Below are 25,211 nucleotides of genomic sequence, written 5' to 3' on the forward strand. Positions count from 1 at the left end.
ATACAAAGAAAATTGGCCTAAAACTAAGACATGACCCTTGAAGATAACGTATAAGATTGATTGCTTGTCATTGCTGGGTCAGAGGCTGCAGTGTTAAACACAGGTGGAAGATTGGGTTGCTGAAAGACTGAAATAAAAATCAACTTATGGGAGTGATTATTGGAAGCAAAAGGGGGTCTGAAGAAAAAGTAGATTTTTTTTAGGGACAGTTTCTGAAGACATTGTTTGACTTCATCAATACTAGCCAAACATCTGCAGTAGGAAGTGAGATGAGATTAGACTTGAAGAAACAGGAGAAGCAGACTTGTTAAAAGTATAAAAGGAAGTAGAAGGAAAAGAAACAAGAGGACCGGATGCCATTTGGGAGAAGTGGACCATTGTGGTTCTGCAGAGCAATTACAGCCTGCAAATATTTCAATTAAGTCAGCAGCCTTTTCCCAGAGCCTCACGAATGGCACCCTAGGGAGAGAAGAGGTATAATGGAAAAAATAAAAAACTGTTATATGTTTTATTTAAGCTCTTTTTACTTATCCATTGGATGCTTTTTACCTATTACATAGACATTTAAGCTATCATTTTCTATATCTTAAATCATTTTAATATTAAGGTGATGAGAAATGATCACACAGTTTGAAAAAAATACATGTGAAATAATGTGTACATATTACCAGAATTCTGTCTATTTTATTAGGAAGTTGAAGTATTAAAAAGTTCTGTTGTTTATTGCTTTGTTTACCAAATAATTACATTTGAGTCTCAAACTTTGTGACAGATATTTGTAAACATGTTTTTAGAAAGTTCCAAGCACCAATGCACATGGTAAAACTTCCCCAATTGATGTTCTCTTGTGATTTTGATAGCTTGAAGATTGTGCAGTACTAAAATGGAGTGCTGTATTTATTTCCAACATCTTTAGATAATGGCAGCTCAGTTAAAATTTTTATTCTCGCCGAATTTGAAATCAATTTACCTTCTAAAAACATTATTTTAGTAGGACTGAGTTTCAGTGAAATACATTGAAGCCATCACACTTTATTAAGGAGGTATATACACATTTTCCATTCTTATACTCTACCCTACATTTATTCATACTATATTTTTCTTGACTCCTGCTTGGAATAGATGCAAAAGACCAACTTTAAGAGAAAGATACTTTAGTCTCCAACCTTTGAAATGATAGTTGCTAGGTAACACCAATATTGCGACACTTTACATTAGACTACTTAAACTAGATTACTATTTAAGTTAAATTATTGTTTCTGCTTCCAAATTGTATGGATTGATTTGACTTATAAAACTTTAGGACTGATAGTCTGCAAGTAATTCTTGCTTTTTACCTTCCCATGCCTTTTTTTTTTCTTTTGGGCCACTCTGTTGGTGTCCTTATTGTAAATTTTCTAATAGATTTCTGATTCAGAATCAGGAACATCACTAATATATAGTAGCTATACGTTTTGTTTGATTTATTGTTCAGGGGAAATGCTGGATCATGTCTGGGTATGGTAGGGTTTACTCTGGCTCTGTGCTAAGGAATCACTTGAGGAGTTGTAATCCTTGGGGACCATATGTGGTTCTGAAAATTGAACTGGGATTGGCTGCATGCAAGGCAAGGCAAGCACCTTACTCACTGTATTAGGACTTCTGGCCTGAAATGCTGTGCAGTTTGTTACTTTACTATCTGAATGTCATGTATAGAATAAAGCTTTTCCACTAATACAAGATGGGTCTGTAACAGTAGTCCAGGGGGGTAGGGTGGAGGTTTGGGATGCATGCGGGAACTATGGTGGAGGGAGGTCAACCCTGGTGGCGGGAATGGCTCTAAATCACTGTCAGTAAACACCTGAAATACAACTGTGAAAGTGTTGTAATTCACAATGACTTCAATAAAAATATTTAAAAAAAATAAAGCTTTTCCTATTTCATAGTACTATACCTTGTAATTTCTCATTTTAAATAACTGAAAATTAAAAAATAGATTGCAATAACAACTATGAACATGTTTTCCTTCTATATATTACTTTCCTTATGTAATGTATGCATTTATAATGTGAACTCTAAGATCATTTTGTATTCTTTTGAATTTTCAGATTATTTAGTAGTCTTTTCATTAGTACCAAGGAAGTCAGCATTGACTATAATGATCTGAAGATTAAAAGCCCTGGGATAGGACCCTACTCTTTATATTTAGTCTGTGTTAGAATACGCATGGGGTGACTCTACAACTTGTTCACTCTATCAGGTTTGAGAAGTGCCGGAATTTTCTGATGGTTCTCCTCTGATTCATTGTGAACATATCTCACAGAAACAAAGACATGGTCATAGGGTTATGGATATTATCTCTCAGTATTTCGAGCTCCTCAACCTTTTCTTCTGTTAGTACTCAAATTTACTTCAAAATTCTCTACTTAGAGCTCTTATTATACTGGGTGCTAATGAAAATGTGCACATCCTTAACACGCTCTTTGCTGATGAAATATTTTGAACTCTAAATTCATCTGGCACTGACAGAGAGCATATGCCATCTCAGTTTGTGTGGAGGGCTCAGCCAAGGGTTCTTTCTGGACTAGGAAATTAGTAGCATCCACAGATGTATGCAGTCTGTGAATCCTCAGGATGGTGTGGAGGATATTTAATAGTGTCTGTTGTAGAGAAGATTGGAGGCAGTGTAGACTTCAACATGTTTCCAAATGATTATCTTTCCAGGAAGAACTTAATTTCAGTTTACCAATGCATCCTGAATGTGTAGAAGCTTTAATCTAGAAATCGATATATTTCTATAATACTAGCACAACCTTAGAACAATGCAGCAAAAAAGAAAAACAACAACCCCCCCCCCAAAAAAAAAAACAACTCTATGGTGGTTTTCTAATTACAAGAAGTACTTAGAACCCTGTTGCTTTAGCATTACAAGTTAAGGAATTTTCACACTTGCTTCTTTAACATTGTGTTTGAACTCAATATAACTCCCTGTGTTCTTAGCATAAACCTTTGGTCAGAGTAATATTTATGTTGCATTCATAAGAGACAGAGAGATTATTTTAAAAAATAAATTGAAGTCATTACACTTAGCTACTGCCTGCTGAATTTTCATTCTGATTGTGCGGTAGAGGTTCTTGGAGAAGATGAGACTAGTTTGTTCTAAATAGAACGATTGTTTCTTAAATTCAGGAAAATATTTGAAAATTTGATTTGTTTAGTAGAACAAGGAGTCGTGACAATTGAGACAGAGCTGGAGAGATAGCACAGCGGTAGGGCATTTGCCTCGCACGCAACTGATTCAGGACAGACAGTAGTTTGAATCCGGGCATTCCATATGTTCTCTCCAGTCTGCCAGAGGCAATTTCTGAGCACACAGCCAGGATCAACTCTCAAGTACTGCCTGGTGTGATTCAAAAAAACCCCCCAAAACCAAAAAAAACCTTAATTTTGCTAGGAAAAAAATCATCTTAAATAAAATTAAACTTTACATATTTATAAGTCTTATCTTTCTTAGATTTAGGAAAATATTAGTGAGATATTCATAAGTATTGATTATTCATGATTGGTCAAATGCTCCCCTGACTTTTTTTTACAAATATTCATTTTGTTTTTGTTTTTTTTTGGGGGGGAGGGCCACACTCAGTAACTCTCAGGGGTTATTCCTGGCTCTGTGCTTAGAAAATGCTCCTGGTTTGGGGTACCATATGGGATGCTGGGAGATGATACCAAGGTCCATCCTGGGTCATCCGTGTGCAAGGCAAATGTCCTACCACTGCACCATCACTCGGGTCCCATAATATTCACTTATATTAACAAGGAATTGGTTGGAAATACTATTTTCTTAAATAGTTACTTAGAGTGAATCCTAGTTTTTCACTTTTTGCATTGACCCAAGAAGCTATTAAATATCCTAGTCCTGTAAATGTTCTCAGGGCAGAAAATGCCTTTTTTTTTTTAACCTTCCTTTTTGGGTTCTAGCTTTTACTTTGGATTTTATTCTTTGTTTCTTACTGTATTGTCAGATCATTACTGTATAAAGAAGATCGAGAACAAGTTTTATTATTTTTATATATCTAGAGGAGAGCTGTCCAAATATACTAGCATGTCCTGTTCTCAGAATGAAAATTAAACCCACTTACTTTCCACTTGACAAAAATGAATTTATAGAAGCCAGTAACTCGCTGAGATTAAAGAGCAAGTTCCTGAAGAAGTTCTACTGACATAAGGTCTCCCTCCCAGATTCCATTGCTGGATTTTCTTATGTTTTCTGTCTGTCTGATAGTTTCCAGGTCATTTTCCAAGGGAGCAAAGTGGGGCCATTAGCAGCCAGATAATGCATTTAATGAATGTTTTGGTGAGAATCATGGTAATGAATAATTATGTATTGTTTATCTTTTTTCCCTTTTTTTTGGGGGGGGGGGGAATGGTCACATCCATTGATGCTCAGGGGATACACCTGACTTGGCACTCAGAAGTCGCTCGTAGCAGGCATGGGGGACCATATGGGATGCCGGGATTCGAACCACTATCCATCCTTTGCTTGCAAGGCAAAAGTCTTACTGCTGTGCTATCTCTCTGGCCCTTGTTTATCTTTATTCTGGTCAAAGTGTTTAGTCCTAGTTCATCCTAAACTTCACTAGTTTGGTACTGAGAGATCAGAAGGGATCTTATGTGAGAACTGCTAAAATAAAATGAAATATATGATTAGGCTGTGTCCTAAAACAACTGCTAATCTCATTCAACTTAATCAAACATGTCTTTTTTAATTAATAATTTTTATTTTGACCAAAGTGGATTACAAATCAAATCTTGTATAGTTGAACTCATTTCAAATTTTAGAAAAATAAGTTTCTGTTATCCACTAACTAGTCTTTTCCCTTTTTTTCCCTGTTACCCAGTGTACTAACTGCTTATTATTTACCCATTTTGGACAGAAGATAACAGAATAGGAGAATGGCAGTAATTCAATATTCAGACAACTTTTATTCCAGGCAGTTTTCCATTTGTTGCTCTGATACCTTACCATGTGCCTTTACTGATATATCTTTTCTTATATGTTGTTTGGGGGTGCAAATCCTACATAAGAAAACTATATCGAAGTGTTGTTTCTTATATTACTCTTTGTGTTTTGACTGAGTTTTAATAAGGACATTTTCAATCTACCTGTACTGTATCACATATGGTAATGAGAGGAAGTTACATGAGAAAGCAAATTTTTTTCATAGGAGTAACATATATGACTGTTTGGTGTGGTAGAAATTTGAAGCTCTGTAGCTGTATGGTGGTTAATCCAGATGGTGGTTATTTGCATAATAAGCTTGATATGATTATATATTGAGTCAACCATACAAACTTCATTACTGTGCTTATTGTTGCTACTGTAGAGAATATTACTGTCTTTCATTATAAACTCTTTGCCATGAGTTCTGTAGACATTTTCTGCCTGGTTTTAGTACCCAGGTTAGTTAAGCTTCCCTCAGACTATTTGTGTGCTTCTGTTGATCCTCATTATAAATCTCATTTCACTCTTTCCTTCGCCCACTTGGAGGCTTCTAGAATTTTGACCCTTATCTAGCAAACAGTCAATGGATCACTGTACATAATGATAGTCCCATCTTAGCTCTGGTTTTATTGTCTCCTTTTATTTCCTTTTATGTTTCAAAAGGAGACTTTATTATTTTCCTTTTGATTTCTTCAATCATTTTGTCTATTTTTTTGTTGTATCTGTCTAATCTCTTGTGGACGCCAGTGTCGATGTATATTCCTGACAATATTCACTCTGCCTGGGGAGAAGTGACTTGACAGAAACTTAGAGCTGGTCGTGAAGGGAGTTGAAGATCTCCCCAAGGAGGTGTTTGGGCGATGGAGCAGAGATCTCACTGTGCTTGGATTCCCTCTTTGGCATTAACTGACTCTACAGGAGAGTTTTTTATTCCATCATCTAAGCATCCGGTTTCTGATATATGAAATAGAGATTAGTGTCTTGGTGCATTTAACTGCTTCACACAGTGTCTGAAACATACTTAAGCTATTTAATATTAGCTTTTTTTTTTCTCTCAGAAAAAAGTAGTTTAGGCAGAAGAGAGGCAGTTACAAAAATGTGGAGGTATGAAAGTGTGTGTTATGTCAGATGCACCAGCAGGAAATATGGAATGACTTAAGTATAGACCGTGTACACTGGATTTACAGAAAATATATACTCTGGACAGAATGGTTGGGATGCAGATGAGACTGTATACTGAATGCTGCTGAAACCAGCAGCCTAGAATAGAATTTAAGCTAAGGAGTGAGCTAGGCAACTGTTGATGGTATGGGGCGTGTATTTATCTTGTGTTCCCAATAGAAAAGGAATGTAAATCACAAACTCCTTGAACATGAAAATTACCCAGGGACCTTGTTAAACTGAACAGCTTTGTTCGCTTTTATCTCCAGAGATACAGGCTCAAAAGGTCTCTAGTGGACTCAGAGATGCAGGTTTTGAAGTGAACATGCCAGGTGATTCACATGTCTATGGACCTTCAAAGAGCTTTGAGATGTGTTGGGATAGTGTTGAAGGAAATGCTAACCCACTGGCAGATCTGATGAAGTTCTTGGGATGGGAAGAAGGAAACAAATGGATTAGAGTAACTTATTTACATTCTTGATAAATTTCACAAACCTATGCTGTAGCTTTGATTCACCTGCTGTGAAGAAATGAGCACCAGTTAACTTAGCTATTTCTTCAAAAAGCAAATATGATTGAACATATGATTGTTTTATTAGGTTTAGAGAACTAGGGATCAGTACCTGCATTTCATAAATTCCCATAGTGGGTAATAGGCCCCTTAGTGTGCCAGAACCATCAACATGATTGTAGTAAACTTAGATGCTCTTGTTGGGTGTCTCTGTTTGTCTGTTTGTTCCTGAAAGCTAGCTTTCCAGTGAGGGGACTGAGTGGTTTGTGTGTGTGTGTGTGTGTGTGTTGGTTTTTTGTTTTTGGGTCACACCTGGCAGTACTCAGGGGTTACTCCTGGCTCTACACTCAGAAATCGCTCCTGGCAGGCTCAAGGGACCATATGGGATGCCGGGATTCGAACCATCATCCTTCTGCATGCAAGGCAAAAGCTTTACTTCCATTCTATTTCTCCGGCCCCTGAGTGGTTTTATGTGTGTGTGTGTGTGTGTGTGTGTGTGTGTGTGTGTGTGTGTGTGTGTGAGAGAGAGAGAGAGAGAGAGAGAGAGAGAGAGAGAGAGAGAGAGAGACCAAATAATTGTGGAAATCGCTGCTTTTGATCTAGCAGAAAGCAAAGGAAAGGAAAAGCCTGCTTAAAAAAAAAAAAGACAGCAATGAAAGGAAGTAGAGAGGAACATATAGCAGCATGAGGTCAGAAAACGAGAAAAATGGATATGGGAAAAGAGCAGTCAGATTTGATTGGTTGCGAATCTATTTGTGAAGAAACCCAGCCAGTATTTAACCTGTTTTGAAAAAGCTAGACTTCCAGCATTTTTAATTAGTGGATTGCTCGCTTTTGAAATTGCCCAGTTGGGAATACTGAAGTTTTGATGTGTTTTATCTGCCTGCTAATTAGCAGGCTGCTTGGGTGACCACACTTTCCCCTTTATTCTATGGACAGAAGATGTATAGGAAGGTCTCTTGTAGCTCTCCAACTCAAGACTGGGTGAAAAATGCATAAAACTTTTAATTTTGTAAGGAGTTTGTTATAAATGAAACTCATATTCTGTTTCTTTCCCCAACTTGGTCCTTTTTTGCTTTTGCATACATTTTTCTTTCTTTCGGTACAGAACTTCTCGATCACAGTGCAATTTGACATTAATTTGTTGGCTGTTGTGGCCTTTTTAACACTTGCAGTATTGTTGTTCTCTGCCCACTGGATGCCAGTAGTGCACCTCTCCGTTTGTGACAGTCAAGTGTGTCTCTAGATTATCCAATACCATCTAGGGCAAATATTGCCTTAAGTAAAGAACCACTAGCAGGTGTTGGTATATATAACTTCCTTTCCTGTTCTCCTGTGCCTGTTTATCATATTTAAAATGATTTTTGAGGAGGTAGCTTCAAAGGGCTGAGGTACATACCTTAGCATTCTGGGAGCCCTGATTTGCTTCCTGGCAGAGCAACAGTCCCCAAACCCCTGCCCAGGCTAGTATTATGCACTCCCTCCCCCAGCTCCTGAAGCACCTTTAAGGCTGGGTCCTCAAGCAATTAATCAGTCAATAAATAAGTGATCTATTTTGCAATATGAGAAGGTTCAAGCTGTATGAAATCTTGTGGTGAATAAAGGGATTTAGTTCTGCTCCTTTATTACAGTTGGGCAGTTTCAGAAGACAATAAATCTCTGTTTTGATTGAAAATGAAATCAAAATAGACAGACACGAAAATGTACTTGTTGAGAAATTTTGTAATTATTATAATTTTGTTGGAATAGTAGAGTTTTGGTTAAAGATAAAGAAAATCATGCATACAACTTATTCATGTGAGAATTCATGGTGTAAGTGCATCTTCCTGCACTGTGAGTTGAGTTTGTATAGTTGAATTCCGGATGCAGAGTTGGACAGCAGAGATTGGCAAACTAATGCTCTTTAATCTCTTCCAACTGGCTGCATTTCTGAGAATTTTCTTGCACTTCCTTAAAGCATGCAGTCACTGATTTTAAGTAACCATAGGAAACACTGTCCGAGGTTATATTCACATACATATGTGTGTGTATATATATTTTTTAAAAGGAAAAGAAAATTCAATTTTAGTGTCGGCAGTCACTTTGAATTAAGTATAATGGTAATAGTTGCTACTCCTGGCTATGCGCTCAGAAATCGCTCCTGGCTTGGGGGACCATATGGGACGCCATATTGAACCTCGGTCCTTTCTGGGTCAGCCCCATGCAAGGAAAACGCCCCTCGCTGCACCATCCCTCCAGCCCCATGTTGTTGTTGTTGTTGTTGTTTTTATTTTGCAATTTTTTTTTGGTTTTTGGGCCACACCCGGCGGTGCTCAGAGGTTACTCCTGGCTGTCTGCTCAGAAATAGCTTTTGGCAGGCACGGGGGACCGTATGGGACACCAGGATTCGAACCAACCACCTGAGGTCCTGGAGCGGCTGCTTGCAAGGCAAACACCGCTGTGCTATCTCTCCGGGCCTGCAATTTTGTTTTTTAAGATATTTTAAAACACCGTGTTCTTTACCCCAAGTAAATCAATTAACTATATTATGATTACTACTGATAATAACCTAGCAGTATAAAAAGGAAAGACAGTGGTGCATTAAGAGAATAAACAGTAACATTGAAATGTTAGGAAACACAATAAATGGTATTATGTCTCCTGAACCAGAGCTTCACACCTCCTCCTCCAATTCTGTCAGAGGAAGTTTGTGATGGCCGTCTGTTACCAACCATGATCAAAATAATAGAACAGTGAAACTTTTTATACTTATAAAGGACCTTTCATCAAAAATCTCAAAATCATTCCTAAATTTAGAGTAACTGATCTTTGGAACACTTTTATGTTTTAAGCAATTGAAATAGTTACTTCATTATTATACTCTTCACCCTATGTGTTGGTGCTCTTAGAATTGATTGAATATGGTCAGCATTAGAAATTCCCAGGTACAGAATAAGACTTTCAACTTTCTGTTTGTTTTTGTCCATCTTTTATATCAATATAAAAGTTTGCCTTAATCATTTTAATTTCCAAATCATCTCACTCCCCAGATTGAGGACTTTTTTTGAAGTAAAAATAGCCTTTATTCAGAAGTCCTAAGAAAGGGGAGGGAGAGCGTAAGAGAGACAGTAACTTGCTCAAGAGAGCTTCTCTTGACCAGCTTGCTCAACAGGCTTCTCCAAAGGCTCAGAGAGCCCCAGTACACATTTCAGCCTGAAAGCAGGAAAACATTAAAGTCTACATACGTCTCAAGAAGGGAGATGCTGGGGACATATACTTGGGCACCGTTTACCCAGGCAAGACATGCTGCACATGGGCCCAGGGAGCATATGTGCCCAGATTGAGGATTTTAAACCAAGTTAGAATTAGTTAAAATCGTGACATTGTTTTCTTACTAAAATCCTTATAATGATAGAAATAGACTACTGAATGCTTATTTTTGTTCACTTTTTTTGTCTTATTTGTTGTGTATGTTGTTTGATATAGTGAAGTTTGACTTGAGAACAAAAAGCCCAAGAGCACGTAGTATGATTCCTTACCATAATTTAATATTTCTTGGTGTTTAGGTCATGCTAGTATATTTTCAAATTTTATCCAAGAGCATTTAATAAAACTTTAGGTATAGTTTCATGTCTATAAAAATGGAGGCTATGAAACATTGTGAAGGATGGAAGTAATTTTTATGTTCATACCTCTGGTTCCTGAGGGTCCAGTTCATTTCTGCTGTGAATTTAAATGAGTTAATTTAAGTAGATGGGTCAGAAGGCACTATCATCTTGGTAGCCCCATGCCTGAATCTTAATTAAAGGCAACAGGAGATTAATTTGAAACATTAATTTAAAATTCACATACAAAAAGAAAGAATCATTTCAAGAAAGCCTAAAGAACTTTTCTCTTGTCCCTAGATGTAGAAGACAGAAGTAGCTCAGGGTCCTGGGGGAATGGAGGACATCCAAGCCCTTCCAGGGTAAGTATATCTAATCTTTTTTCCCTGAAACCAGACAGCCCATATATGTAAATTGACGAACTGAAGGTGAGTTCTTTCCCTTCACATGCATAAAACTGACAAATATATAAGTATTCTAAGTTTAATGTGATTCCACTTGTCTTTGGAGAATTTTAATTCTGATGTTGGCAGATATTATTGAAGTTAACACCTCTTTCTCTTCTGCTAGTGAGAAGAAAAATTATTTCATTAAATATTTGCTTATACTTTGCTAGTTATTGATCTGCATTTTAGAAGTTATATGCTGTTGCCAGCAGAACTTAAAATGTTCTGATATTCTTGTAATATATTGGTATCAATGGATTTTTCAATAATTATAAAGATATAGCTTGAGATTCTATTCTACTTGTATAGTAATAAATTTGAATTGTTTTAGATTTGTAGACATACTGTTGTTCCCGTGATGCCTTTGGTTACCAGTTGGTCTCATTAATATTTTTGAATGTAAATAAAAATAAATCTTTATTCTTCCCTTCAGGCATCAATTATTATTTTGGACATGATGTGGAAGACTTATCAAATGGTTTAGGTTGTAGTATTAGGTTAGGTGTATTTTTGTATATATAGATCTTGGTCATGTTATTTCTTTTCTTTGAGCCTCATTTTTTCCAATTAATAAAATAAAGAAATAAAATTAGAGGATCAAAATCCATTGAAAGTTTCATTGAACTTTAATATGTAAAATTTTGTATATAACTGGTTGTTAGCTTAATTATTTCAAAGCTCTCTAAAATTCCATGTAAGATTTAATAGTATTCTTATGATACTTTTAATGAAAAATAGCAGCTCACAATGAAAATTTAATATATAGCCCCTACTCCCCAAGTCAGCTGTGTTAGATGAACACACTGGGCAAGAAGGGTAATGTCTTAAGACTAAGAATTCATATAAATTTGAGATGGTGGGTGGTCTCTATTTTGGCAGGAGGCAAGAAAGGTAATGAGGCTGTCAAAATGAGAACAATTCAGCTAGCTATAGTGACCCATTTTTACCTGTCCTTTGACCTTGTGGTCCTCACTCTAGTCTTTAGGGTTCAGTAGACTCTTGAAGCATACCAGTACCTTTGGTGAACTTGCACCAGCTGCTGAGCATGACATTCTAATACATTATATGACTAGGTTAAGGAAATCTTTCCTCCTCCTTATGTTACAGTTAGCACTTCAGATATGAATGCATTTACAGAAATAATTCCATTTCCCTTGATAGCAAGTGCAGGAGAAGACAGTACTTCCCTCTATTGTTCAATGCATTCAGACTTTAATTTCAGATTCTCAGTTTAAAATGCATGGTACTTTCACATTGTACTTTCACTTGTATTTTTGAGAACAAAGTCCACTTTAAATTTTCTGACACTTATTGCATTAAAAAAATAGTTCCTACCAGTTTTGTTTTTCAGAGAATATTGATGAATAATTTTGGGTTAGTTTTCCATAACTTAGATTTTCTATGACAAGGGAATATTCACAAGATATTGCTGTGGCTAACTTTTACCGGGCAACCTTTCCTCTTCTCTTACTCTCATCATAAAAATGGTGATATTAGCAGCTGCCTCACAGCACTGTGCCAAGTTTTAAATTAGATAACGCATGTTAAAATTTTAATGGACTCCATAGGATAGAGACACAATAAATGATCATCAGTATTATGTATGGCCTAAAATAGAATACGTATCAAACCCAGAGGTTTGATAGGACCAGGGAATTTTATATGCAACACCTTGTTATACATTTGCATTTAGGCTGCATTATAGCATCATTCAAATTTTCGTAAATGAAAGGAAGTTCTAGAGGGATTGTTTGAAACCTCAGGGGTTCCTATAATTCTCTAGAGATGTCATGCACATTTTCATTGTTCAGATACAGCATGTGTTTGTGTGTGGGCAGATTCAGTCCTTTTGCTAATATGCCAAACGATTCCTCTGAGTAAATTTGACTTGGACTTTATGGGTAGTGCAGCCAGCTGAGCAGAATGGTGTAGAATATTTTAATTTTTTTTTGGGGGGGATAAACCTTTTTTTAACCTTAGACAAATTTGAATCATAGCTGTAGATTTAGGTCTTTCTATATACTACAAGATTCCTCTATTCAAAGTAAGTGATTGAATAGTTTAAAGACATCACTTGAATAAAAAAAAAATTCCAAAGTAAAGCAAAAAGGTATTTTTATTGCTTTGTTTTGAAGTAAGCACACCTTGCAGTATTTTGGTGTGGCTCAGTCCTGGTTCTGTGCTCAGTAGTCACTTCTGACTACTGAATGATGAATCGCAGGGGGTCCATATGTGGTGCCAGGGATCAAACTGAAATTGATGATGTGCAAGGCAAATATCTTAACCCCTGTATTATCACTCAGGCCTCAACACAAGGTTTTGATAGTAATAACAAAATATGGCTAGAAATTCAAAACTGTTTTTTGTAGTATATTTTGTCCAAGTTCAGAAGTACTACTTTAGGTTCAAATTTTAATGTCTATTCATAGTTTTATTGTATTATATTCTCAATATTCTCATACATCACTATTATTATTTATTTATTTTTGATATTTTGGACCACACCTGATGGTGCTCAGGGATACTACTGGTTCTGTACTTAGAAATTGATCCTGACAGGCTTGGAGAACTATATGAGATGCTGGGAACCTAACACGGGTCTGTACTGGGTTGTCAAGCAATGCCCTACCACTGTGCCCCTATTTTAAATTTTGAAATAAATTCATTTTTTTAAAACTACAGTAACAGATTATTAAAATTTCAATAAAATAAAACCAAATATCTCTGTTTAAATAGCTTTTTTTGCTCTTCAAAAAGCAGTTCATTCTAACCTTTCTCTTATAATCTTTCTTAAAAATAATATAGGATTGGGTCCGGAGAGATAGCACAGTGGCGTTTGCCTTGCAAGCAGCCGATCCAGGACCATAGGTGGTTGGTTCAAATCCTAGTGTCCCCCGTGCCTGCCAGGAGCTATTTCTTTTTCTTTTTCTTTTTTTTTTTTTTTTTTTTTTGCCAGGAGCTATTTCTGAGCAGACAGCCAGGAGTAACCCCTGAGCACCGCTGGGTGTGGCCCAAAAACCAAAAAAGTAAAATATATATATAAATATATAGGATTATCAAAATAATTCTAATATTTAACTTTTATGTAGGTTTTTATAGGAAACATTTTATTTAATATTGTCCGTAGGTGTTAGAGGAAATTTCGAATTTTGACTTTTTGGGGAAGGGCCAAACCCAGTGGTGCACAGTGGTTAGTTCTGACTCTGAGCTCTTGTCTGGGGGACCATATGGGATGCCAGGAATTGAACCCAGTTCTATCCTGGATTTGCTCTGTGCAAGGCAAATACTCTACCGCTGTGGTACCACTCTAGCCGTCAATATTTGTACTTTGAAAACTCTAGAATTCTTTCTTATTCACTATCTTTAAAGATTTCAGTTTTTGGTCTTTTCATCTTTCTTCCCTTTCTCCTTCCCTCCCTCCTTCCCTCCCTCCCTCCCTCCCTCCCTCCCTCCCTCCCTCCCTCCCTCCCTCCCTCCCTCTCTCCCTCTCTCCCTCCCTCTCTCCCTTCTCTTGGAACTTTAAAGAGCCATTCCAGATGATAACCCTGTAGTGTTAGTACTAGAGTTTTATGCTTATGTTTGCTGATGTATGTTGCTCAGAATTGACCATGCTAAAAGATGACAAAGTCTCCGCTGAAAGTTCTGGAGGGCCTCTAGGGGTAAGGTTGACTATTCTTTAGGCCCATATAATATAAGGTATAAGGACCTCATGTAATCAAGACTTATGCTTTTGCCCTTTGAGCTATCTTTCTAGTTTTGCTGGTTTCTTATAATGAGGTTTCAGGGTGGAGATGATAGGTTATAGTTTCTTCATGTAACCATAAAACAAAATTTGTATCAATTGATTTATGTCTAATTAAAATTAATACCATTATTTTATTTACAGAACTATGGAGATGGGACACCTTATGACCATATGACCAGCAGGGACCTTGGGTCACATGACAATCTCTCTCCACCTTTTGTCAATTCCAGAATACAAAGTAAGACTAATTTAAAATTCCAATGACGTTTTTGAAACTAATCTCTGATTATACAAGGGAAAATACAAGCCCAGACTAGTGTCCTGTTTTTGGGAACTTGGAATTTTAGATAACTCACTAGGGAATTTTAAATTGTATAGAGCTATTGATGTTCTACACTTGGTAATAGCACATAAAGGGATATTTTCTACAGTCACATGAAATTACATGTCAGTGATTCTGAATCTGTGTGAAAGTTTTTTTTCCTTAGACAGCATCTTTGCTATCTTTAGCATTGCCATAGTAGTTTCCAAGTTAAAGTCAATATGGTGATTATTTCAGATTTCTGTTTTTTAAAAGGGGGCCAGTCTATTGACAACAGTAGTGATTCTATAGTAGTGTGAGTTTTTGTAAAGGGGTGTGGAAATGCCTTTAATAGTTTTAGTATGTTTTCCAGGTTTACTGCATCTTCTGTAGAGTAGGTATTTTCAGTTGAATTGTAAAACTTTGGTTGTGCATTTACTAAGGTGTAAATGTCAGTATTAGTGTTTCAGGCAGTCCTTATGCACTAAAATAAAGCTATATGGAATTTCAGACAGTCTGAGTTTCCAGAAGACTTTCTGTTAGCATCCTTTGCATATTCTTCTGCTTTGTCTACCTTGGACGACTGTTAACATCAGAAATCTGAGCAGTGCAAAGCTAGTGTATAATGGTATAAAAGGTCCCAGTGCTTTGTACTTTACTTTGTATTGAAAAATTAGTGAAACTTAATGTGTAATTTTAGATCTCTCAACCTGTTCAAATTCTGGTACAAACTCATCAATGTAAGTTAAGGTTTTTGGTTTAAGCTGTTGGAAAATGTGCAGTCATAATTTTATCTTTCTGAACTGTAATTGCCAATGTTTCTCAAGAATGCTGTGATTTTTAAAATCTTTGAAAATGTACTTGAGGGGTTTGGGGAAAAAAAAGAAAATGTATTTGTTACTTAATTTGTAGATAGGTCTAGTTCTTCAATTTCAGTCAATTTATTTAAAATTACCATCAAATTCATTGGGGGCAATTTCAGGTGTTTAATGAAATAGTCAAAGTAGAGAAATACTGCTTTTTATCTTTAATAAATAATACCGTGTTTGTGTTTTAGGGTGTTACCTCAAATTTAAGAAATTGTATTTGATTACAGACTACTTTTCATCTATCCTGTAGGTTAGAGAAATCCTATTACTCGAAATAGTAAACTTCATGTTTATGTTTGACTTACTTATACTTGTTTCTTTAAAATTAATTGTTGATAGGGAAGCACAATGTGTTTTCTATTTTTAGAATAGAGATTCTTAGATATATGATCAGTATCAATGTTAAAAAAACAGCCTTCAAATCCTCAAGAACAATATTAATCATTTTGAAGTCTAACATATCACTTCTCTTTCTTACATACTATAAAACAGAGTAAAAGATTAATTTTAAAATAATCTTGAGAAGTCATACTTTAAGTTTAAAATTAAAACATCCTTAGCAAGTTTTAAAATTATCCTTTGATGAGACAAAGTAAGTAAAATAAAGCAAATAAGTCATGACTTACATTCAGAATTTTAAGTTGTGTGCTTGGAAGGAAGTTTTTCTAAAGAATAACTTGATGAATTAACATTGCAGTAAGCAATAATTGATACAAGTATATTACATAAATTCTTCCCACCAATGTGTCTCACAGACAACTGTTTCATAAACGACATTCATTTTTCATTCCCAACAGTATCTGAAATATAAGTGGGCTGGGAGTCTAGAGCCCGATGACCAGACTGACTCTTTTCACTTGATCTTTGTGGAAGCTGAAAAGTCCATGTCAGCCCCGTTCTTTTTCCCCTCTGCCCTCCTTCCCTCTCGTTAAACTCTTAAATATGGAGGCCAAGACAGTCTCCTGCATTGTGATAGGAAATACTGCTATGTCCGGGAGCTGCCACCACCCACTGTTCCTTGTGAAAGGCCTTCTCTGTTAGGTAAGCTGTCTGCTCTGAAACATGGCTCTTTATTGTTTACAAACTGCTACATTTTCCACCTCAAGCAGATTTTTGTACAGAAAAGAATTGTGCTTGGTCTAAATGGTTTATCTGACATTAACAGTGTAGTGTCAGGCTGGGGTCAAAGAAGGCGCCCTCAGAGCAAGAGGGCATGGTGCAGTGTGCAAAAAGGAAAAGGAAGAAAAAAGGCATTTCAACACTGTGAAATACCTTGCATTTTTAGTTTGGAGAAGAATTTTTTAAAAATATTTTTAGTGCCATGACTTCGATGCTGCATTAGAAACTTCCCACCGCTGTAATTTCTCACATCCCAGACGCCTCCTTGATTTGCTTGAGTATTTCAGTCTAGACTTGGGGAACAAAGATTCTCAATGATTTTCCCAAGCTGCTGTTTATTTAAAATGATGCCTGCCACTTTTGAGATGAGCCATGCTGGAGGTTTTTATCTTGACAAAGAGAAGAGATAGGTATTTTTCAAGAAGTCAAGGCAGCCTATTTATAAATAGCCTGGAAGATTTGAAACAAATTGTGATCTTTTAAAATATGATCTATTTGTGCAAGCAATTTAAACTCATAGAATCTGTAGCATATTGAAGATGGTTCTTTGTGTCCAAAGCCATGTATTAGGTTTAGTCGTCATGTATTATGGATGGAAGTGTTCGTTCTACCGAAAGCAGTTACTGGGCCATGCTGCAAGTTTTTGACAACAATCCAGTATGAACCTTCAGACTCTTTAGTTTTAATAAAACTTCATATGATTTCTTTACATGTCAGAGGCTTAAATAGACTATGATGTCACATTGGGGTAAAAGTTGTAGCACCAGAAATAAATCAGCTCCTTTATTGGACCAGATTCCCCATTGTCGAATCAATCAAGCCTTTGACTGAATTAGGCGTCTGCTACAGAAACAAGTGACACTAATTTTACGGGAAAGAGTTATTAACTGCAGATGACCTGATTTTTTTTTTTAAGGAAACTATTCACTTAGTGAGGCTTTATTTTATTGAAAGAAAAGCAAAAGTAATAAACCACTTTCCCTGTTGGGGAGTGAATTATTACTGTATATTTTGTTCTTTATGTCTGCAGAATTTTGAAAAAAATTGAAAAAAATTGCAGACCTTGCTGATATATTTGCTCATAAACTTTGTAATGGTTACAATACTTATTAAAATTCTGAACTCCGGTTTCACATGAATGAGTTTGCACAACCTTATTGAAAAATATTTATATTTTGTAAGAAAATATCAAAACCCATTTGTTATCTTAAATTTCTAGTGATTGAAGAGTAATTGAGTATCTTCATGAATGTAGTTAGACAAATATGCTTGACTCTTAATATAATACTCTAGTTGATAGTTGGCGTTGTATGTGTGTATACATAGAGAGAAGGAGCAGTGGATCATACACACTGTTGGTGTGAATACTTGTCTCTAGTTGTCGAAAGTTTTGAAAATTGTTATTATAAATTCTTTAAAGGAAAACGTAACTGAATAAAAGAGACACCATTTTTTAATAAAAGATTGTGCATGACATTTGGTTTTCTTTTGGGGCATTAAAACTTTTAGCAGTGTCATTTAGCTGACAGTTAGTTACTGAGTCCTAACTCATTGATTTCCCTGGTCAGAAGAAGCTAGTTGCAGTTTCAGTTGTGTGAAAATTATCTGGAGAAGATGAATCACTTTTTCCTTATGTTTAACTACTTATGAATATAAATGATAATATTGTATACTTAACCTATTGAAAACTTGCCCCTTAAAGTTTTTAAACACTGTGGTTAAACCTCTATTGATAAGAGTGTCTCTCAGAATAGGTTTATAAGACAAAGAGGATATACCTGAGTCTTGAGTTTTTAAGAGGATTTTATGTAGTGAAATCGTTTAAAATCTTGGCAAGATATTTGTATGTGAGGACTATGAATTTTTAAAGTCCATTTTGGGGGAAGTGGCAGTATTAAAATTTTGTAGGTAATAGTTCAAGTATTTCTAGAATTTTAAACAACATATTTTTTTTAGCTAAAATTCTTCGATCTGAAGAAGGATCTAAGCATCCATTTTTCTTCTATTGTTCCAGACCTTTAATGGAAAATCAGATCATTTGAATGAGCAGGTTCCAATAAGATTATATACATGGATTGGTAACTGAAGGATGTGAAAAGTGATACTTTCGTACAGTTGGGTGCAGCTTAGCTCAACATCAGCTGCTGTGTTTTACAGCCCCTTTGTGAATGGTTCAGTTTTCTTACTGTGGTATTTGGTTCTAGTTCCAAACACGGGTACTCTACCAGTACCATTTCCCACTCTGAAGTAACTGGTTTCTAAACTAGCTTAATGGAACATTTTACTGCCGAATTAGATTGAGGTTTCAGACAGAATTGAAGAAAGCTGCTGGCTTATAGGATGACCTTTGAATCTCATCTGGGTTAGCGGTTGATATTTTGATTTGGTTACTGTGGTCATATTGTGACAGCTGCTAGCTCATTATAATTCGGTTCCACTGCTCCGTCTGCCTAGCAGGAATATTTAGGTTTGTATTACTTCAGAGTGTTTATGGCTACCTATAGTTTAGCCCAACACAAAGGTGAAGTATTGTGAGCATTGTCAAATCCCAGTTGCAGAGGCCACTGTCCCAGTCTTGTGACTGAGTGTCTGCTAATGTGCTGATTTTTTTTTCTTTTCCATTGGAACTGGAAATAGCCAAAAAAAGGAGATTTTTACTCAGAAACCTTGAAAACCTTAAAAGAGTAAAGGAGAAGAAAGATCATGAATACAAATTAAAAAAATTTTAATTAAAGCATTATGATGTACATAATTGTGCATAATAGAGTTTTAGGCATAGAATAAATGTCCAGCCTCCCACCAGTATCAGCTTCCACCCACCAATATCCCTGGTTTCCTTCCCACCTTCCAGCCTACCTCCTTAATAGGCACTTAAAAAAAATTTTTTTTTGGACTTCTCACTATTTATAACTGATATCAAATACAAAGTACATTCATTGTACATTGCCAATCTTTCTAGCAAATTAATAAAGCTATAGAATAAATAGTCATCCATTACACAATACTTATGGGTATATCTAAGACAGAAAGTATTTTTTGTTTGTTTTTGAGTCACACCCTTTGACGCTTAGGGGTTACTCCTGGCTCTGTGCTCAGAAATTGGTCCTGGCTTGGGGGACCATATGGGACTCCGGGGGATCGAACCACAGTCCGTCCTAGGTCAGCCACATGCAAGGTAAACATCCTAACGCTGCACTATCGCTCTGGCCTCAGACAAATTTTTGTTTTGCTGTTCATTCTATACAAAGCAGGAGTAAGTTTTAACTTGCTCTCTTAGATCAATATTTTTTTCCAATGCAGGAATATACATATTTGGAAATAACAAAATCTGTATAACATTGGTAATTACCCGATGTTCATAAATGCCAAAATCAAATTATTTATGTGCCTATGGAATTTAAAAATTGAATGTACTTTTGAAGTGCTCTCAAGTAGTGATAGTAAGCAACTTGCAAGTTAATTTAGTTAGTGATGGGACTTCAGTGCATCTTCAGTGTGTTTTGTTTTATTTTTAATGACAGTTTCAAGCTTGCAGTTACATTGATATCACTTACGGGACTGATTTTATGATATACACAGCCTCTGAGAGATGTTTTAGCAAAGACCTTATTTGTTGTTTACTGAAGTTGGGAGTGTCTTAGTTTTTGTGTTTGGTTTTGGTTCATACCCAGTGATGCTCAGGGGTTACTCGTGGCTCTGCACCAAGGAATCATTCCTGGCAGTGCTGGTGGTGGGGGAGCACCATATGAAATGCTGAGGATCAAACCCAGGTCAGCAGAGTGCAAGATAAGCACGACCTGTACTATCACTACATCCAAAGGACATTTTTTGGGGAGGGGGGTGGTTAATGTTTTATACTTAAAGGGAATGCCCCAATTATTAACAAGTCAGAATATTTCAAGTGTTATCACAGAATGCTTTTATTTATGCTAATATTTAGTCTGAGAGAGAACTGACTTGTAATCTCTGTCTTGTTATTATAGTCTGTGGGATCTAGCAGGCTCATTTCACATCTGTGAGAGTGGAACAGACCTTTGATAATCTGTGAGGTGATTTTTGTCTTCTAGTCCATTGGTGTGCCATTTTGACCTTACACTGTGTGTGTTACCTTTAGAGATGTTTTTCATTTTCCCAACTCATTGGTCTGTTTTATTTTACTTCCAGTATCTTTTCTAGTTCTGTGTTTTCCACTTGTGATTTTTTAAACTAAGTTCAAATGGTGGTTTATTTTCTACTTCAAGTCATTCTAAATTTATTGCTAAGTGATTGAATTGATCAAAGATAAACCAAGAAGTTATCTTTAGATAATTACTTAAGTTACATCCATTTAGGGTTGTAATTTTATGCATGGTCAAATTCTTGGCATAAAGTTGTAGGTTCTAATAAATATCTGCTGAATGGCTTTATTCATGAATAAATCAAGAAATCAGATATAGAATATTTAAACCCTGAAAAATGTCCATATATTAAATTCAGATTTCTATCTTACAATATCAGGGGAAACTCTTAAGTAAGAGTCAGTCAGAGAAAAAATTCATTCCACAGTTCTATTTCCGTCACTGTAGAGGATATTCTTCTCATGGTAAGAAGTGAAATTTAATTCAGTGTAGTTTCATTTTTTTTCAATAAACATCATATGGTATTTATGAAAGGAAGGAAGTAAAATCAATATTTTTGAAAGGCCACTGAAAAAAAAGTTTTGTTTTGTGTTCAAATAAGATAACTTGTTTCCTTTTGCCCTGTCAGTAAACATTTCTGTTCCTCTTTCATTGGTCTTCCTTTCTGTTTTGCTACCTTGCTCTTTGGGATAGCATATATTTAATGCAGTAACAATCAAATTATTTTACAGTTAAACTAGATAGAATTTCTAAACCATGTTTTATAAAATTGAGAAAAATGACACCAGAAGTATGTTACTTGAAAAATATGGCCAACAGAGAGTAATGTTGGTCTTCTCAATAAAGATTTCTTACATACATAGAAAGTTAATGATCTTCAGAAAAAAAGAAATCATAGCGGTTTCAAGCAAAAGTGGAAAACAGCTTGCATTAAGTAGAAATGCCTTTGCTTGGTAGGGATGTGACTAACAGTAGCTTACAGTAACATTTTCTCTTCTGGAGTGTTCTGGCAGGCCGCTACATTCCAAATCAAGGCTGGGAGTCTTAGACTATTTAATTTTCTTTAAGAGAAAACAAGTAAATTTTTAGATTAAACACTTTTGAAAACTAACTTCTAGCCTTAAACTTTCATATAACAAGAAAAATGTAAAAAATGTTTCTGAAAGGCTTTAAACATGTGTAACACACAGCTCTCTCTCTCTCTCTCTCTCTCACACACACACACACACACACACACACACACACACACACACACACACACACACACACACACTCTCTCTCTCTCTCTCTCTCTCTCTCTCTCTCTCTCTCTCTCTCACACACACACACACACACTATCTCTCTCTCTCTCTCCATGAGTGGATACAGGAAGATGAAGAAAGGGCAGGTCTGAGAGCCTCATAGGCATGGCCACAGGTGGGCCTGCTCCTGTCCTTTTTCCTTCAGAGCTGCGCCTTCATTCCCTTATCCCTCCAGCAAGGTAGCAACTGGCTACTGTTTAACTTTGTGCCTGTACTAGACAGTGGTCGGCACATGCGGCTCGTGAGCCACATGTGGCTCTCGACACTTTTAATTTGGCTCTTCTGTGTGCCAGGCGGCCGCTCCAGGAGTCAGGACTCTGCTCCTAGCCTCTGTCAGTGAACGTCCGGTGTGGCTCTCAAAATAAATTTCAATCGTGGTTTTGGCGAGATTTGGCTCAGTTGAAAAGAAAGGTTGCCGACCACTGAATCCTAGAACATTCTCATTTGGATCTCTGGCTTGATTCCCTACTACCTAGCCCAGAGCGCCCTACTTAAACAGCAAGCCGAGAGCTCCAGCCACCAACCTTTTCTCTAGTCCCTTTGGTGGTCTTTGGCAGAGCTAAAGGTCACTTCCCACTTCCACATATTATTTGCAGCTATTGAGAGCAGGGCTACGTGCAGCAATTGAGAGCAGGGAGGTCCTGGACTTGTCCCTACAAGGGCCAAGTTTCTCTGTACTCTGCCAAGGCCGTCCGTCTCCTTGATTTACTAGCTACAACCTCCAGCAGTGTCATCAGGAAGTTCTTAGACAAGAATGCTAGGGCCTTGCGCAAACAACAATAAACCACTATTTTATTATGTATACAATTGTATTTGTTGATATTGATTGCAGAGAATTCAGTACTGCCAAAAGATTCGTTTTAGTCAACATGCCAGACTGTGTGAAATTGTGGTGAGAGCTCCATCCATTTTTTTCTAAGTCACTCACCTCTATTGAAACACAGCCATCACGTGAATCAAACTTACGAGAATGAAAATTCAGGGCAGGACCAAATGTCATTAAGGAAAGCAGGATATGGAAAAAGTTTTTATTTTTGATGAGATTGTTCTAAGTTTTTCATTGGAACCTTGGTTTCTTTGAAATTTTTAATATAATATCTTTAATTACCATATTACAAACATGATTGTAGTTTGGTTTCAGTCATAAACAGAACACCCTCTTCACCAGTGCAACATTCCCACCACCAATGCCCCTCCCCCCCAACTTCCTCCTCCTAGACCCCTGCCTGTATTCAAGACAGGCATTCTACTTCTCTCACTCTTTAAGATTGTTATGATAGTTGTTAATGTAGTTATTTTTCTAACTGCACTTACCCACCAATCTTTGTGGTGAGGTTCATATCATGAGCTGGTCCTTGTGGCCCTCATCTCTATTGTCTCTGGGCATTATTACAATAATGTCTTTTATTTTCCTTAAAACCCATAGATGAGTGAGAGTTTTCTGTGTCTATCTCTCTCCCTCTGACTTAATTTCACTAAGAATAATAATAATAATTTCCAAGTGCATCCATTTATAGGAAAATTTCATGACTTCATTTCTCCTGACACTGCATAATATTCCATTGTAGTTTCTTTGAATTTTGCCTAAGCCTAAGCCTGACAATTAAAATATGCTTATGCGAAAACTATTCAGTAACATTCTTCTTGATTGGATTCTCAGGCAGGGAATTCATAGTTTGCATTTCTCAAGCTTTTTTCATTGTTCCTCAGTTCCAGGAAAGCTATCAGTGCAGTTAAGGAATCCATGAACCTAAGGTCCGTGAAAGTTGTGTATTACTTTAAATTTGATCTTCAATAAACAATAAGGCCTTTTAACATTACAACAATTATAGAGGCCAAAGCAAAAAGGAACTCAGTTCGAGTACTGCCAGGCTTGAGAGGCATCATCAGAAAATGGATGAGGGCTAGGGATCACTTTGACCAGTCAAGGCCTCTCTACTTAATGGTGATAGGACTTCAAATACACTTATGGGCCCCAAGCATTTTCTATTCAAAGCAGAAGTTTGTATAGTATCAGTCATGCCTGTTATACCTGTCCTTCAGAAGTACTGTGAACAGGGCATGTTAAGTAGGTCCTTAAATAATCCTCTCTTTGTTTTGGGACCACACTCAGTGTTGCTTGGGCTAAATTCTATCTCTGCTTAGGGATCACTCCCTACAATGCTAGACACCTGTGGGATCTGTGATTGAACTTAGACCAGCAGCATGCAAGGCAAGTGCCTTTCCCACTATATGATCACTCTGGCCTCAGTTATGCTTATTTGGCCAACATTGCTTTATTAATGTGGAAAAAAGAAAAGTGATCGTCATCAAGGCCCTTTTGTGGAGTTTGTGTGTTGTACCCATGTCTGTGAGGTTTACTCTCCTCCCATATCACAGAGATGAGCACATGATATGCACTGATATGTCCCGGTTTTCAGTGTGTATTTGACTGATGGGGCAATGCCTGTGATGGTAGGGCCTCTTGTCCAAGGCACATTCTGCCTTACACCCAACCTGTGATGACAGGTTCTTGTGCCTTTGACACAGAACAGAGATCAATGGTTTAGTAACAAGTAACAAGTGATAAGTGATTGTGGTTTTTTTTTTTTTTGGGGGGGTCTTTATTAAGATATTTATGATGTTTTTGTGACCAGAATATGGCATAAGAATGGTAAAAATTGTGTCATTATAGGTCCTTTTGCTTAAAGTCAAAGTTTCCAAGAATATATTTAATGATGTTAATGAGGACTTTCTGTAAAATTATAAGAACTGCTTTGCTCTGTTACTTATGGCATTGCATGCTATACAGTGATGCTCTGTCACATTCTAAGTTTTTGATAAGTCTATAGTCTTTGGGCTTTGGGCAATAACAGATTTAAATTTAAAACACCATGACCTATTGAGATTGGATCAGACGGCAGTTAAAATAATGTGGACTATTCAGCTTCTTAAATATTAGATCAAAAATGTAAAGTTTTCAGTAGGTATGTCTTGTGTGATACCTTTGTTGAATACATATGTGCCCTTTGGTGAAATATTTGTCCCCAGCCAAGTTTCACTGCAACTTAAATGTTCTCATGTTTTATTATTACA

At 36.5% G+C, this 25,211-nt stretch overlaps 1 protein-coding gene across 1 annotated transcript in view; it reads left to right on the plus strand.

Moving 5' to 3' along the window:
* Positions 1–25,211, plus strand: part of TCF4 (transcription factor 4) — a 379,623-nt gene that overhangs the window by 122,697 nt on the left and 231,715 nt on the right. Inside the window, exons 4-5 of the mRNA XM_049782162.1 lie at positions 10,538–10,599; positions 14,570–14,666. Coding sequence (XP_049638119.1) covers positions 10,538–10,599; positions 14,570–14,666 — 159 coding nt within the window. The remainder of the gene's footprint in view (positions 1–10,537; positions 10,600–14,569; positions 14,667–25,211) is intronic.

Source organism: Suncus etruscus, chromosome 10 (assembly GCF_024139225.1).
Source record: "Suncus etruscus isolate mSunEtr1 chromosome 10, mSunEtr1.pri.cur, whole genome shotgun sequence".
NCBI lineage: Eukaryota > Metazoa > Chordata > Mammalia > Eulipotyphla > Soricidae > Suncus > Suncus etruscus.